Source organism: Lactuca sativa, chromosome 7, assembly GCF_002870075.4.
Source record: "Lactuca sativa cultivar Salinas chromosome 7, Lsat_Salinas_v11, whole genome shotgun sequence".
In the NCBI taxonomy this organism is placed as follows: domain Eukaryota; kingdom Viridiplantae; phylum Streptophyta; class Magnoliopsida; order Asterales; family Asteraceae; genus Lactuca; species Lactuca sativa.
This window is the reverse complement of record NC_056629.2, coordinates 124,564,893-124,582,288: the sequence shown is the minus strand read 5'-3', so window position 1 is coordinate 124,582,288 and position 17,396 is coordinate 124,564,893. Positions and strand designations below refer to the sequence as shown.

Genomic DNA, 17,396 nt, shown 5'->3' with positions numbered 1-17,396 from the left:
CTATCAAATGAGGTGGCCCTAGGAGTTAGTACCTTTAATAAGGGCACTAATCCTATACTCTAGGTTTTTGAACCCTATCCGCAGCCACGTTGTGGCCAAGATCTTGCCACTTTGTGTCGGTTCATGGATACGCGTTTCCTGAACCAAGCTGCCACATCGTGGTTATTCCATCACCACGACGTGGCCTAGTCAAAATCCCAAAACTTAAATAACAAAATTAAATTCATAAGAACCATATATACCAGGAAACGGATGTTACAAGTTTGTAGTCGTTGTTGAGGATTGAGTCCAAGTTAATGGAGTAAGTGCTTAATATGAAAAACTATGTATGCCTATGGCTATTTCCTTGACTTAATCTGAACTGAATGACTAATATGTTAAGCCAAAAAACTTGGAAGAATGTTTGATCAGAAAAGAAACTCTACATGACACAATTTAGTTTTATTATTTTAAAAATCCAGTCATACAATTCCATCATTTCACTCAGATTCTTCATTTTCTACTTGTGTTTCTTTATGAATGCTACCCTCCTTACACTCCCAAGACTTGGTCCAAGAATGTCCAACACCTGTAAAAAGATTTAATATTTTTATCATGTCGTATAAAGGTAAAAAATATGAGTCTCAAGAAAAAACTCACCATAATGTAAATATCAATTCTATATGCTTTATGCATTACAAAGTCAATTTTTTTGATAAATTAAATAGATAAAATAATATTAATGTAACTAAAAGTCTTGAACAATCAGTGTTTTAATTGTGTTATAACATACCTCAAATGTGATGACACATGTTCTACCATTGCCACTTGTTACCCACCCTCCTACCAACATAAAACTCAACATTAACCAAGCTTACGAATATGCAAATTTGAAGCTACCATGAAAAGTAAAAAAAAAATATTAAATGCCCATATCATTTCATTTTTAACTGGTTATTAGTGAACATAATACCAAATTATGTCTGAGATGGCAAGGACACCTTGTCTAAAAATAATCATCGAGGTTAAAAGTTTCGATTACAGGGGTAGAAGGGGAAATGAAAGTTAATAATTTTGTCATTTGGAATGATAATGAGAGTGTCTATCTATATGTGCCTTTGATGAGTTCAAAAACTCTTGGATCGATTAGATCTTTCACAAGAACGATAAAAATAATGAAACATTTTATGATTAATATGAGTATGAACACAGAACAAAATCAAACTTATGCTTATGATTCAAAACTGAGTCACACCTCAACAGATCTCGATGAAGAACTTCCGCTGTAGCGGCGAGCTAGGGTTTACTAGCGATGTAAAACAAAAACAATAAAAGCGATAACATCTAAGTCTGCATGCATGCAGCTTATATACTAAACCCTAATACAAAATAATGCACGGCTGGACAGGTCCAATACCGGCATTCAAACTAGGCTATGCACCGAGTCCATGACGCAGTCCAATAGACTCTACAATCTCTCCCTTTGCGTCAAATGAGGCGAGAGATTATTTCTTTTGATCAGGCTTCACCATCTTGATAACATTGAATAATCGAGGAATAATGGCAAGAAGAGTTTGTCTAAACTGAATGTACCACCTCAGCATGTCAACGAATAGCTTCTTATCAGCAGCACTATTCTGGTCACACCTTTGGATGATCTCCAAGATATGCTCGAGACAAGTCGTCGAGAAAAGGTGTTTGTCGACAAGAGCGAACATGCATTTTTGGCCTTCGCCCCTGAGGAACATGACTGTATGGTACTTCGAATCGATTTCCCCCTCGATCATGGTGTTAACATTGCCAGCTTTGCCCATGGTTTTGATCGTTTGTCGCTTGTGTATGGCAGAGGCAATCTCCTGGTCCATCTTCGCGACCTCATGAATGTAGCAAACAAGCATACGCTTGACATGATCGATGATAGGCTGATACTCCAGGGGATTCGATAGTAAAATGTTGTTGAGGAGTATCCAGTCATGGGGAATGAGGTTCGGTAGATCAGCAAGGGAAAAATGGTGGACTGAGCCTTCGGTTCCTCGAGTCACCCTGAAATTGACATTGATAAATTTCCCTGCTGAATAGGGCTTCATCACCTTGACTGTGGTTATCTTCTTTGAGCTCCAAGTCTGGTATTGAGGTTGAGCAAACTCCAAGTAAAACTCCAACAAATCCTTATCTACCTTCGGGTCTGGAGATGGAATGGCAACAGTCGAGTTGAAGCAGTGGAAGATGAATGCCTTTCGAGTGATTGGCATATCGAACTGTGCATCCTTGGAGTTGTCAAGGCCAAAGGACATTATTGGCTCGAGCCATAGAACAGTTGGCTCGTCGATTGCACACCGCTGGAGCGAGTCTTTAGTCCATACAGGAAACATAGACTTTTTCTTCTCAAGGAGCTCCGCCTCATTTCGCTTCTGTTCTAGCTCAACGTGCTGCTTCTTGGTGATTTCTTTCGTTTGTTTTTCAGAAGTATTGTCCTTTGGGACAGGTTTCTTGGGAATGTCGTCATACACATCATCTTCATTGTCTGTGTTTTCTTCACCAATCTTCTTCTTCTTCTTCTTATCTTTGTTACTAACCGAAGCTTCATTAACCTTCGGTTCAGCAGCTGGTTTTGAGCTGGAAGGAGGAGGTTACTGCTTTGACTCTTTCTCTCCCCCTTGTTTCGGTTGGACCTTAGTCACTGGAACACCCTCGATACGGTTGAGAACGTCCAGTGCTGGTCTGAGCTTGTCTGCCAAATGCCTTCTGACAGTGATAGTGATAAGTGGATCACTCGCCTCAATAAGGTGAAGGAGGATGGAGTGAACATCGGCAGCAGAACTCCGGATAACCTCCCTTTCTGACTTGAGGTCATTAATCTCAGTATTAGTAGTATGCACCTTGTGTAGTTGCAATTTAAGTTGGACCGTACGTCTGTCAAGCTCGTCCATAATTCGATTTTCCATAGCTAAGTCCGCTTCCAGTTGAGTTAAGCGTTCGTTGACTTTAGCATGGAGCGATGCATTTTCTTCTTCAATGGCATGGCGTGCCGCTTCCAGTTTCGAACACTCAGATTGAAGAGTCTCTACTGAGGTGTTGACAGTTGCAGCATTCTTGGCAGCAACAACCTGCAAGGAATCTAGAAATATGTGAGCATCGGAAACTAGTTTATCGACTTCTGTGGTCGCTTCCTTGCACTCCTTAGTCGAGGCATCAACAACGATAGATGCCTATTGACATTGGGAAGATGAGGCTTTAATAGCCTTGGCTGCAGCAGATAGGGTAGCACTGTGTTCGACAACAACCGACGAGAACAATGTTTTGAAAGCAGCTTCTGAGGGGGTACCAGAGGAGGAAGAGGAAAGCAGTTGATCAAGCTTGTCATTTACTGCTTTGAGATGACGTTTGGTAATGGGCTCGTCATCATCATACTCACTCTGCACTCGATAAGGACTGAAATAAGTTGAATCGAATTCCAAGTCTTCACCGCCCAAAATGGGTGTTGTTTCAGTAGATTGTGTAGGAGATAAGGGTTTTGAAGAAGGTGGAGGTTCGGTTGTGAATGTAGGTTTGGTTGTAAAAGGAGGTTCGGTTACAGGTGGATTGGGAGCGGTAAAGGTAGGTTTAGTAGTAGTGGTAGAGGTTGTATCTGTGAAAATGGGAGTGGGAATAGGAATAGTAGTGAATGGTTGAGAGGTAGTTATAGGAGAGATATGAGGGATTGAAACTGGAATTGTTACAGGTGGAGGTGAAGGAGGCAAAGAACGAACCAGAATTTCTGGAGTAGGGGAGCGAGGCGGAGTGTCCCCTCGGTCTGAAGCCTCTTCATCAGAACTTTCGTTCTCAGAATCTGAGGGTAGAGCGTTCTTCTGCTTAGTAGGAACATATTCTGAATCTGAATCGCTGGAGGATTGAAGAATAAGTCTCCTAGCAGGCTTCTTCTGCTTTTTGGGTTGAGGTTGAGAAGGAGCAGCCTTATCAGTTTTTCGCTTCTTGGGGGTCTGCCCCTTGGTTGGTTTTGTGACTGGTCCCTCCTTCTGCGATTCAGGCTTCTTGCCCCTCTTGGCTGGCTTGTTAGCCTCTTCAATGGAGCGAAGCATTGTGGGTGTAAGATCACGTGGACCAACAGATGGACGTTTCCTGTACTATTGAAGAAGATTACTCGATGCTGAGATACAACCGAGCATGGCTTCAGGAATAGATCCGATGTATGAAAACTTTGTTGGATCAGTGACGATGATCTTCGTCGTATGAAAAGTGGCGATATAAGAAAGCAAGGAGTCCGCCATAATTAGGACACGATTACGATCCATTACCCATTTGGTGATGATAGTCCATAAACGCCTACATGAAATCTCCGAATGCCTGGATGAAGAAACTAGACTTTGAACCAGTTTCTGCCAAATAATGGACCCATAGTCAAGGTTAAGCCCACTATACAACCCATACAGCATCGCCATGAATGCCTTGCTAGCACCGTCAGAACCAGCGCTCCGCTCAGACAATCCCTTGAATAAGAGCGTGAAAAGGCCATTACATTGAGGAGGAAGGCAGGACTTCTTGAACTTGGTGACAGTTGTTAGGGTTTCAGTATACCCCATCTAATAAAACATTGTGAACAGTTGGCCAGTTGTAATGGAATCAAGGTTTACTAGAGACGGATCTTGAGAAAGACCAATTAGGGCACAAAATCGACTCTTGGAGATAGAGACCTTCTCATCATGAAGTTCAAAGTGGATCCGTTCATTAGCCTTGTCGTAGAACGTCGTAGAGTAGACGAGTGACAAGAATGACATAGGAACAACTTTAACCTTTGTCAGTGCGTCGACGAGTGGTGAGTATTTGAGACACTCAACCACATACAGCATATAGGGCTCATATACGAAGGGAGTGAGATCAATGATTACGTTTTGTTAGGGTTTGATAGTGAGTAGGGGTTGACGAACTGAGGTATCGTGAACGAATGAAGATTCTGCCATTGTAGGAGGTTGAAGATGACGATGAACAGTTGCAGAAAATCGTCGGGTTTCTTTGAGAGATTTTTGGAAGTGATAAAGGTTGAGAGAGTACCGTTCCAATTCCTTATATACGTACAAGGAAGAGAGAGAAAAATTCGGCTGAAATCTTGAATTATCTCAAAAATAGCGCCTGAGTTGATGTGTGAATAGTTGGCATGCCGAAGATGACGCAGGAGAGAGAAAAATGTTTCCCTTTTTCACGCCTTTTCATAAAACTCACCTTTTTCAAATCGCCAAACCGTTTGGATTTCTACTGAGTCAGCGACCACTTTATCCCAATCGTTTCCCCTTATGACGCTTGAGTGTTTGTGCCTTGATCATTTGAATCATGAATCTGTGTGAAACTTAGAATTTGGAAAAATTAAAAATTTTTGTGCAAAGGGTGTAAAAGATAAAGAAATAAAACGAGTATTTTTGGGATTATCTGTGATGTCGTATTTAGACATAAAACGATTGATTCTGGGCAAAAATCACTTCCTTCAAAGTCAAGAGAGACATTGAAGTGCTTGCTTGGTTTCCCATGAAATAACGATCAATAACTTGTTGAGAAGTTTTGAAAGGCGTCTATTAAAGGTTAAAGAGGGTGGCTTTCGCTTCAATTCATAATTTCGATACTTAACATAAGACCAAAAGTGAATGAAGTACTTGTGAGATCATTGTGATCTGTTGAACAAGTAGGAGTGAAATGTTGTATAGCGACGAGAGAATTAAAGAAATCTAAAAAAAATAAACTAGACCTTTTAGGGTTAGATAAGCCTTGGTGAAAGGCAATCTCATAAAGATCACTCAAAAAGAAAAAGAGATTTCATTGGGTAACAAGTAATGTCTTGAATTTTTGAATTCACCGTCAATTCATTAGTGGTGTTGAATTTTGGGTTTCACTTAGTACATAGTGGCATGAAACTAAGATCATGAACGCAGATTTTGTATAACCATAAACCTCAGTGGTTAAAACTGAGAGTCTTAGGGGTTATATTGATGAAACGAAATATAATGGAGAAAGGTGATGGAGATGGTGTAAGAAGCGAATGTACCTCTGCTTTTTATATATATTGATGAAACATAAAAACGTTAGAAATATGGATATATATATATATATATATATATATATATATATATATATATATATATATATATATATAATATTTTTGGATTTTTGTGAGAATTGACCAATTGAACGAAAAATAAAAATATTTTTGGGATTTTATAAGTAGAAAAGAAGTAATGAAAAAAATATACAAAAGAATACATTTGAAATGCCTTAAAAAACAATAAGCTTAGAAGGACCGAACCCGAAATAGACCGAACGCTCGGTTCATGGTTGAACTTCACCCGAAATAGACCGAACGTTCAGTTCATTTCGGTTCATATAGGTTCGCTCTATTTCACTTGTTACCTCTATGGAAGCGAAGGCGATTTCGGTACTGACTCGACTTGCATCATTCCTAGGCCTTGTAAAATCTTATTGAAGCTTGCTTCAGGTAGGGCCTTTGTGAATATGTCTGCCAGTTGATCAGTCGTTCTGACGAAGTGAATTTCTACGTTGCCATCTTCGACGTGATCCTTGATGAAATGGTACCTCAGTGCGATATGCTTAGTCTTCGAGTGTTGCACTGGGTTGTGACAAATTCTGATTGCGCTTTCAGAGTCACAATATAATGGGATTTTCTTCATGTTTAATCCATAATCTAGGAGTTGACTATGTATCCATACGACTTGAGATGTACAGGATGCTGCAGCAATGTATTCGGCTTCTGCAGTGGATAACGAAACACAAGTTTGTTTCTTTGATTGCCAACTGACTAATTTTCCATCCAGAAATTGACATCCTCCTATGGTGCTTTTACGATCCAATCCACAGCCACCCAGATCGGCATATGGAAATGCTTGAACGAAGAATCTGGAGTTGGCTGGATACCATAGACCGAGAGATGAGGTTCGCTTTAGACAGCGAAAGATGTTCTTCACTGCTTGAAGATGAGGTTCTCGAGGGTTGGCTTGAAATCGAGCACAATAACAGACAGAGAACATGATATCAGGTCGAATGGCGGTAAGATACATCAGAGACTCGATCATCTGTCGATAAAGCGTTGTGACAGCGGCTGGTTTCTCCAATGATGGTGTGAGTTTGGTTCTAAAGGCCATCGGCACTTTTACTTTGGAGTCTCCCGTCATTCCAAACTTGGTGAGCAAAGTCTTGGTATATGCTTCCTGATTAATAAAAATGTCTTCGGGTCCCTGTCTAATGTTCAATCCAAGAAAGAAATTAATTGGACCCATTGAGCTCATCTCAAACTTAGTTTCCATCAACTTTCGGAATTCAGCTGTTAAGCTAGGATTCGTGGAGCCAAAGATGATGTCATCAACATAAATCTGGACTATCATAAGGTGGCTACCTTCTCGCTTACGAAAGAAGGTTGGGTCAACCGAACCTTGTTTGAATTTTGACATTTTTAAGAAACGAGTGAGAGTTTCATACCATGATCTGGGAGCTTGTTTCAGGCCACAGACAACTTTGTCGAGGATATAGCAATGATCAGGATACCTCTCGTTCACGAATCCTGGCAGTTGCTCAACATATATGGTTTCTTCAAGTTCACCGTTGAGGAAGGCACATTTGACGTCCATCTGATAGACTTCAAAGTTCTTGTGAACAACGAACGCAAGAAAGATACGAACAGATTCCAATCTAGCCACTGGAGCGAAGGTTTCTTCATAATCAATTCCCTCTTCCTGACAATATCCTTTGACCGCCAGCCTTGCTTTATTATGAATGACATTTCCTTCTTTGTCCATCTTGTTTTTTAAAAACCCATTTGAGACAGACAACCGAAGCATCCTTTGGTGTTGGAATAAGACACCATACCTTGTTTCGTTCAAACTCATTTAACTCATCCTGCATGGCTTGAACCCAGTCTGAATGATCAAGAGCTGAATTAACAGTCTTTGGTTCAATTTTGGACACAAATGAATTGAACATACAAAACTCGACTTTCGAAAATAGGGCAGCCTGTTTCGCTTTGATTCGAGAGCGAGTTAACACCTTTTCTGAGGATTCCCCAATAATTTGAGTCTGGGGATGATCTTTGGTCCATTTGACAAGTGGAAGAAACTTTGGATCATAGATAAGATCTAATTCAGCATTGATTTCTTCTTCGAGTTCAAACAAATTGTCATCTTCACCACTAGTTTTCTCCCCCTCGAAGAATGATTCCTGTTTAGGACCAGCATTTGTACCTCCTTTAGTGGTCGGAATTTCAGTAGAGGTTGTTGTATTTGGCGATGAGTTCTCCCCCTGGAATGAAGAACCTTGATCATGATGAGTAGAAGAACCCTCCCCCTCGACAGTAGGTTAGAATTCGTGATCATGATGAGTAGAATTCCTTCTGCTCGATCCACATTCTTCGTTCCTCACTCTTTGAAGAAATCCTGCTGATTTGATCAGTTAGGTTAGAATTCGTGACACGGGTTTGGGTGAGACTTCTACTTATGTTTGAGAAATTTGACTTTAAATTATTTAACTCCTTTTCATAATTATTAGCAGGTATTTTTAGAGAAGCAAGAATATTTTGTACCTTTTTGATCAACTCATCACATTCGTTGATCTGAGTGCTGACAGGCTTGGCAACAAAACATTTGTACTTTCGCTCTCTTTCTTTTTCAACTCCCCCATCAGTTGTGTATCCTTTCATTTGGGACACACCCTCGGTCACTACAAAGCATCTCCCCATTGTCTGTTCTGCTTTTGCCATCATAGCTTTTTCGTGAGTAGGCTTCCTAACTTCATCATCCTCCGAATCTGTAGACCAGACCTCCACACCTCCAAACTCATCAATGTAGTTTGAACCCTGCACAATTAAAGCATTCATGGTAGAGTTATTAACAACAAACTTTCTTTTCTTTATCTCCTCCAATCTTCTCAGGAGGCTCGCTTCCTCATCATCTTCATTTGTCTTTTCTTCTTTCTTTCTCAGCATGCAGTCTTTAGCAAAATGATTTTTGCCTCCACAGTAATGACAGTCGAATCCTGAGTCTCCTCCAATTTTAGCTTCCTTCTTTGACTCTTCGGGCTTTGACCCCGTCTTCGGTTCCTCCTTGATCCTTTCGGCGCTATAACTTCCCTGCCAGTTTCGGTTCTTGTTGGCTGGGAATTTCTTTTTAATGAATTTTCTGGGATTTGATACCATCATTGCATATTATTCGCCGATTAGATCAAAATCTACAAGATCTAATTCCTCTTCTTCTTCAACCGAACTCTTTCCTTTGGAGACAAGAGCTAAAGAACCTAGACCCGAACCACATTCGTTTCCTTTAATAAGGCATTCTCATGGGATTTTAAAATACCCACCGGTTTTGCCAGAGAGTATGACTTGAACTGTTCATGAGCTTTGACAGTTGACACAACAACCATCCATTCAGGTCTGAGACCGTTCATGAAAGTGACCTTTTGTTCAATCACCTTTCTTTCAATTCCATGCTTTATCATCTTACTCAAAAGATGATTGAAACGATCAAAAGTGTGGACAAGTTTTTCTTCAGATTTTTGTTTGAAGTCACCAAACTCAGATAACAAGAGAGTTTGGATAGAGTGTTCCAGATCTTCATCTGTGGAATATAATTCCTTCAATCTATCCTAGATCTCCTTAGCTGTAGCACATGAACTTACTAAATGAAACGTATCCGATTGCAGCGCAAACCTTATCATCCGTAGAGCTTTGATGTTGCATTGAAACTTCTCTTTTTCATCCCGAGGAATGTCTTTGACGTCATTGACAAGCTGATTGTATTCTTTCTGTGTTTTAACAATCTTTGACGTGCTTGAGTGAGCGAATGGGCCTGAAGTGATTGCTTCCCAGATTAGATACCCATTGTCCTCCGATCCAATCACGTAGTCTTCAAAGTGATGCGTCCGAACTTCATAGTCTTGCGTATACAAGATCGGTATTCTTGTTGTAGACCCTATGCTGTTGGAGATATTTATCGGATTGGTTTGAGAATCGCCCATAGACATTGTGAATACTTTTGATCGAAAACCTGTAAAAGCTCAGACTTGTAATTTTTCGATAGGGTTAGATTAACAATTAATGAGATACGCCAATAAAGAGTGATGGCTCAATAAATATCAATCAATGCGGAATTAAAACCCTATGAACTTCTTCGACATAAGATGTGTGTATGGATTACACAGTCTCCTGCTCTGATACCAGTCGATGAGTTCAAACTTATGATTAATATGAGTATGAACACAGAACAGAATCAAACTTATGCTTATGATTCAAATCTGAGTCACGCCTCAGCAGAGCTCGATGAAGAACTTCCGTTGTAGAGGCGAGCTAGGGTTTACTAGCGATGTAAAACAAAAACAATAAAAGCGATAAACATCTAAGTCTGCATGCACGCAGCTTATATACTAAACCCTAATACAAAATAATGCACGGCTGGACAGGCCCAATACCGACATTCAAACTAGGCTATGCACCGAGCCCATGACACAATCCAATAGACTCTACAGCCTTCAAAGATTTAATTCCTTCTTTCCCTTCTTCATCTATCAAAATAGAAAAGGATGGGGGGGGGGGGTTATGACAATACCAATGACTAAATTGCACATTGACTTTCCAAACCATGACGATTACACGAGCCTCACCAACACCAATTCCTCCACATCACATCCCTTACAAAATCAAAGTTTTAAAACCATAGTATAATTTATTGGTAGCTTACAAAATCAACCAAATACTTGGTATGTGGATATATATTTCGTATCAAAATTTGATTTAGTTTCATTATAAAAAAGTGATGATAGTTTTCATAACGATATAATTTTAGATTTTAATCAACTTTTTATATTTTATTAAACAGAAGTATAATTAAAAATTATATTTATTTATTTATTATCATATATTAAAAATCAAACAAATTATAATGGTTGTTTCAGTAAAAATATATTATAATTTAATCTTAAAAATTGTTATATATATATATATATATATATATATATATATATATATATATATATATATATATATATATATATATATTGCAATTTAACCATCGAAACCTGTTATTGTATGTAGTTACTTGGAAATGAAGCTCAATTGCAAATAATAGTAGTTACTTGGAAATGAAGCTCAATTGCAAATAATAGCCGATTTCAATGGTTAAAACTACAAAAAAAATAATAATAAAAATCTAAAGTGACTTTTTTGTCAATTTAACCAAAATATAGAGACATTTATGCATATTTCTCTAAAAAAATAAAATAAGAACATAAAAATAGTCGTAGTTAAGAAAAATAAAATTGTTAGAAAAATCTCAATATTTTTGAAAAAGTTAATGATAAAGTCCAAAAAATAATTAAACATAAAAGTCTCGATTATTTTATTTTGATTCAAATTAACGAAAAAATCATTTTTGTTAAAAGGAAATAACATATTATGGTGTTGAATCAAATAATCAGGATTTTTTGTTAAAAAAAATACATTAAAAAGATAACGTTTTTCAAAATAAAAGGATCCTTCTAAAAGTTTCCCTTAAAAAAAAATTTGCTTAAGTTTCTCTAAAAAAAAATCTTTAGGCTTTTACAAAATTTTGAAGTCCCTATTTGTAGCCCTAACACAAAAAGACCGGTTTGTAGTCGTTACCTGTCCTACCCCATGATGAGTTCGGGCAACAACCGACTCGAACGAGCTCTGTAAAAGAGAACACGGGCACCCTTTTAATCCAACAGATGTAAAAAAGGTGATAAGATTCAAAGATCTTCAAATAATTGAACCACGAAAAAAAAATTTAGTCAGAATCGTGGACTAGAAGAAATCGGAACTCCAAAAAAGTGAGAATGCGATCATCGTCAACGAAACAGGTTGCAGAGAACAATCGAGGTTTAAACGGCCGCTTCTTCACCCTACGTAGCCGCCTTTATAATGCTCTAGCACTTGGTCTCAGGTTTCCTGACTTCCTTTTCGGCCTTTTAGTTCGATTTTTTTACTAGAGTCGTATGTGTATGTGCAAGAATACTCAGTCTCGTAGTCTTAACCGGATACGCCATTTGTATTTTCGTTATGCTGGAGGGTGGATGGTTTAGGGATTTTAGGGAAGAACGATCGAGCGTGGGATTATTGTATTCTAAGGGCTTTTCTGGAGTTTTAACTAAATGCATTTGAATTCCAACTCAAAACCTCTGAAATCAGTTCTTCAAAAGTCAAACCTAATTTTGAAGACTTCTCAAGAAGCAGTTTGTATCTTGTCACACAAATTTGATTGTTTTGAATTGTGATATAACAGATAGAGTTACATTTACATGGTTTAATTTTTGGTTACCATTCTCTTGCAACATGAAATGCTGGACCATTAATTCTATTGCTTGTAATGAATCACAGAAATGATGAGGGAGGACGTAGATGGTGTTGTACAGATGTGGAGACACAGAGGCATGTTGTTCGCTCCATTGATGCTTTCCTTGATTGTATCTCCAGTGACACATCACAACACCCTTTAGTAAAGGTACTTTCAGATCATACCATTTCTTTAGTAGTTACTCCTTAAAAAAAGAATGTATGGCTTAACATTCTATTCCAAATATCAGGAATCATTAGCTGATATAATACCAGCATTGGGAACTACACTTATTCAGAAAAATGAAGCAGTAATGAAATTGGCTTCAAAGGTGTTTGTAAGAATGATCAGTGTTGTACCTAGTACAATTCTTGAATCTCTTGTGTTGGATGTAGTTCATCCTGTATCATCTTCTTTGTCTTCCTGTCATGAATCAGTTGTAATCTCATGTGCCACTGCTTTGAATTTGATCCTGTCATCTTTAAGTTCCAAAAAAGAGAAAGAAGTATGGAAAATCTTGGAAGAAACAGAGACAATTGATAATCTCATCCATCATATTCGTTCTAGTGGGAGTAAGCCAGCTGAGTTTTTCTTGGAAACAATCTCTCTTTTGAGTAAAATACTCTGGCGATTTCCATCCTCTAGATTTGGTGTTTGGAACAACACTGCATTGATGGAAGTAGTAGCTTCTCTCATGCATGAGCCTATTCTTTCTGTAAAGGCTTCAGTTTTGCAGTTGTATTCAACCATAGGTATACAAATTTTGTGGTTTAATTGGTTAATTCTTTTAGACATGTTTTCTGAACAAACCCTAATTTTGGGTACCAGCTTTATGTAGTAATGGAGCTGAAAAGATTTTAAATAGTGGAAACTCAAACTCCCTTTTACAAATGATGGTGGAATGCATGAATGGATCAAACCCTAATTACCTACAGTTGGCTGGATTCACATTGGCTGAATGCTTTTCGGTATTACATTGTGTCATTGTCATTGTCCCAATTTTAAATCATCATATCGTGTAATCTGTAATGTAATGTGTTGTGTATTACTTTACTGAATATGATTAGGTAAGTGAAAAAGGAAGATTAAAAATGGTGGAATCATATTGTGAGCCATTAGTCAAAGCCATTGTAAATGGTCTGAGCTTGCATTCACATTCAGGGAAGCTTACAAAAGAGCAGATGTCATTGATTAAGGTTTCATGTTGTGTTTCCAAGATTATATGTTGGCCAGGGAAACATCACATGTACTTCTGGAAACTAGGAATCGAAAGTGTTCTTGTTAAGCTACTTCTAGATGATCTTCATATCAAGAAACTCTCCCAGTTTTTTTTATCATCTGAAGATTTTTCAACCATGGCACGCGATTGTTTAAGTGCTAACTTTCTACTTGTAATTAAGCCTCATGTGTGGGATATTCTTGGAGGCCTTGCTGCACATTGTGCAGAAGATTTCAATGCAAATATGCTTCAAAATGAATTCTACCTTAACATCCTCATCACATGTGCGTGGTAATGTTCTTTCTCATCTTCATGTCTGTTTGTCAACAACTTGTAATAAACTCAAGACTTTTATAAAACGATATGCAATTTAATGTTGACAGTTTAGGGTTTGTGGATTCATTACGTTCAACGCGTCAGAGTTGCAGAAATGCTGTACATGAACCAGTGTCAAGAGCAGTTTTATTAATGATTTATTCCCCATCAAAGTACATTTCCTCCATGGCCAAATCCATATTATCTGGAATGTTAAAGCCAAATGCAAAGGAAGATATCAAGTATTTATTAAACACATTAAATGCTTCATCATCATCATTATCATCGGGTGTGAATATAGTCTCTGATAATCTCCAAGTGATAAACTTAATAAGCCTAGCATGTTATTCGGGTCTACCTCAATATCGAAGGTATGTTATCAAGAATCAAGGAATAAAGATCTTGTTATCTTTCATACAAAAGTTATCAAGTAGTAATCATGTTCATGGAGAAGGTTTGAATAATAATACGTCTAAGTCTCTTCATTATTGTGATCATAACATGAAGATATGTTGCTATGGGTGTGAAGAGGATTGGGAAGGTGAAGAAAGTTTTTTGGTTTTTGGGTTGTTGGGGTTAGCTGAATTGGTGCACCATGTTGGTTCAGTGAAAGGTAATAATGTTGACTGGTTTGAGTTGACCGAGTCTGAAATGATAAGTGAAGTGGAAAAGATTTGTATAAACTCATGTGCTTCTGGATCAAGATGTTATGGGGCTTATCTTCTTAGCTATTTTGGGGTTTATGGGTTTCCATCAAAACTCGGGAATAGAATCGGGAATGTTTTAAGTGGGGATGAAGATGAACATAAACATACGAATCTGAGACTGATTCTTGCTAATCAGGAGCATGTGAATGTTCATGGTGTGATTGTAAGTGTTGGGTGTCCATCACTCTTGCCATCTGAAGGAAAAACTATTGGAAGAAAGGAAATCCGGCTTTCTTCTCATGTCAATCATCAAGCATTATTGAAATTATTGGAATATGTTTATTCAGGACATTTAAAAGCAGAAGACGAGGTTGTGAAGAGGTTAAAAACATTGGCTAAACATTGTAATTTGCAGCCTTTATTGCAATTGCTTTGCAGAAATCGTCCCAAATGGAGGACACATGCTCCAAGCTTTGACCTTACCCCTGCTCTTGGACCTAATGGCTCTCATTTCTCGTAAGTATATAATTTTTTTTTATATATTATAATTAAATAACATATAGATATTAACCAAAACCAAATTTGTTTCTTATTGCAGTGACATTGTCCTTGAAGCAAAAGGCAATACATACGAGGGCTGGATGTGTGAAACATGCTCTGTGTCACACCCACATTTACATGCTCATAAAGCCATTTTATGTGCTAGTTGTGAGCACATGCGTGCCTTACTTTGTTCAGGAATGCAGGAAAGGTGCTTATACACTTAAATATTTATGTTTATGTTTATGCTCTGATGTATGATTTGTATGCAGCCATTCAGAAAGTATAAAAGTGGATCTTGGATGGGAAGCATTGGTTAGACTAGTGAACTGGTTTTATTCTGGAAAACTAAGGCCGAAGCCTAAATATGGTTGTTTATGGCATAATTTAAATGAAAAGGAGAAATTAGATGAAGTGATTCCATATGTGGAGCTTTATTGTCTGTCAGATAGTTGGCTTCTTGAAGAGCTTCATAAGGAATGCTCGAGAGTAATTGGAAGTTGCTTAGATTCTGTTAAGATGGCAATCAAAATAATCCAAATTGGGGCTGATTGTTTCCAGTGGGATTTGGTGGAGTTAGCAGCCAAATTTATTGCGCCTTCGTATCATCATCTTCGTAACTCTGGAGAGTTGCTTCAACTTGATGAACAACTTGTTGATATAGTTCGTGTTGCATCTGTTAGACTTACTCAACGTGTTCATCATTTATGATATTTAACAACTAAATGCCTTGTACATAAATATATAGAGGAAGGTTATACTGTAGTTTTTTTTTTTTTTTTTTTTGGTAAACTCTTTATGGATGTTAAGGCTGCCCATTAATACTAAGGAAATCACCTGCAAGCTCCCTTTCGTGCTTTATATTATCATACCACAAGGAAAGCATACTTCTTGAGCTTGATCACAACCATTTTTAGTCCCCTTCTTTCATCAAAACCCTTAACTTCAATGATCTCACATCAGGATTTGAGGAACCTTTAATATATGGTGGGGTCAACTATTATGTCTGTTAATTTTTTTTTCGCCTCTTGTCACATCTTTGTTGTGAGGACACAGCTGAATCACTAGAGGACCTATTTGTTTCTTCAGATTATCCACTTGAGTCTTGGTTTACATGATTTCTATTACCTCTATTATTTCTCTTGCTTTGCAAATGGAGAATCCTGTCCATCTGTTCTTGTAAGCCTTCAATTTGTCTATCTCTTTTTGTTCATTGCAAGCTTGTTCCAATGTTTAATTTCTTGAAATACCATCTTTAAAAACAAGACGATGACAACCAAAATCTTTTACAAAATTTGATGTGATTGTTATTGTTTCGACAGCAAAAGAAGAAGAAAAGAAGGAACATGGACAACTTATGAGGGGCTGAAATAAAAAATGAAAGTACAAGATAGAACACCCCCTCCCCCAACCACTCTAGTCTATAAAGAAATTGAAATCTACCAAAATAAAAAAAAATAAATAAAAAAATCAAGAAACAACCACTCTAATATATAAGAATGAATATTATATGCTTAGACAAAGGTAAACAAAGGTTTATATGTTAGGATTTGTCCTCCAAAGACAACAAAAGCCAAGGCTGCAAAAACCAGCACCTTGTTTTTGAAACAATTAACCTCATTTTTCTTTACTTTTTGTTTTTTTTTTTTGAACGGCAGCCGAATATATTAAACACAAACAAAAAAAACTAGCAAGAAGCTAGCAACAAAACCAGATTAAGACAGGATTGGATTTTGTAACCACGCAACCCAATTAATCTTAGCATTAGAGTTACGAAAATTAAACCAATGAAACCAAGTTTCTACAGTAGTATCAAATAGTAAATCTTTATTAGACTTTGGGCAACGAAAAATTAAGCCATTCCGAATATATTAAACACAAAACAAAAAAAACTAGCAAGAAGCTAGCAACAAAACCAGATTAAGACAGGATTGGATTTTGTAACCACGCAACCCAATTAATCTTAGCATTAGAGTTACGAAAATTAAACCAATGAAACCAAGTTTCTACAGTAGTATCAAATAGTAAATCTTTATTAGACTTTGGGCGACGAAAAATTAAGCCATTCCGATAGGCCCATAACACCCAAATATTAACCAGAAAAATAGAATTAATGATCACTCGTTCCATTCTCACAACTAGTTTAGTATCCACCCACTCTATCATCTCTCACAAAGAATTAAATGAAGGAATATCAAAATCAACACATAAGGCAATGCGTCTCCATAACTGCTTACCAACCATGCAATGAAGAAAAATACGAAGAACATCATCTTGACTTCTTGAGCATTCTAACAAATCAGACAAAGGACGAAATCCAAATCAACCCCCCTTTCCACCAACTTTTTCATAACTAAAATCCGA

The 17,396-nt window shown here is 37.6% G+C and overlaps 2 protein-coding genes across 2 annotated transcripts; one reads left to right on the top strand and one right to left on the bottom strand.

Moving 5' to 3' along the window:
• Positions 1–2,609: 2,609 nt before the first annotated feature.
• Positions 2,610–4,058, bottom strand: LOC111917828 (pectinesterase inhibitor 10-like). The gene is made up of 2 exons (XM_023913467.1): positions 3,197–4,058; positions 2,610–3,097 (listed from the first exon to the last, which is right to left on the bottom strand). The coding sequence occupies exons 1-2, from the start codon at positions 4,056–4,058 to the stop codon at positions 2,610–2,612; spliced, it is 1,350 nt and encodes a 449-aa protein (XP_023769235.1).
• A 7,553-nt stretch (positions 4,059–11,611) lies between these two features.
• Positions 11,612–15,797, top strand: LOC111917835 (BTB/POZ domain-containing protein At1g04390). Its single transcript, XM_023913475.3, has 8 exons — positions 11,612–11,921; positions 12,356–12,479; positions 12,562–13,063; positions 13,140–13,279; positions 13,379–13,821; positions 13,914–15,008; positions 15,091–15,243; positions 15,305–15,797. The coding sequence occupies exons 1-8, from the start codon at positions 11,815–11,817 to the stop codon at positions 15,741–15,743; spliced, it is 3,003 nt and encodes a 1,000-aa protein (XP_023769243.1). The 5' UTR covers positions 11,612–11,814; the 3' UTR covers positions 15,744–15,797.
• The last annotated feature ends 1,599 nt before the right edge of the window (positions 15,798–17,396 follow it).

Coding starts and splice junctions, on each gene's coding strand:
- LOC111917828 (XM_023913467.1), bottom strand. CDS start 4,058: ATGCTTCGCTCCATTGAAGAGGCTAACAAGCCAGCCAAGAGGGGCAAG. Junction 3,098..3,196: donor TAAAGCCTCATCTTCCCAAT/GTCAATAGGCAT, acceptor ACATATTTCTAG/ATTCCTTGCAGGTTGTTGCT.
- LOC111917835 (XM_023913475.3), top strand. CDS start 11,815: ATGCGATCATCGTCAACGAAACAGGTTGCAGAGAACAATCGAGGTTTA. Junction 11,922..12,355: donor GCTCTAGCACTTGGTCTCAG/GTTTCCTGACTT, acceptor AATGAATCACAG/AAATGATGAGGGAGGACGTA. Junction 13,822..13,913: donor ATCCTCATCACATGTGCGTG/GTAATGTTCTTT, acceptor TAATGTTGACAG/TTTAGGGTTTGTGGATTCAT.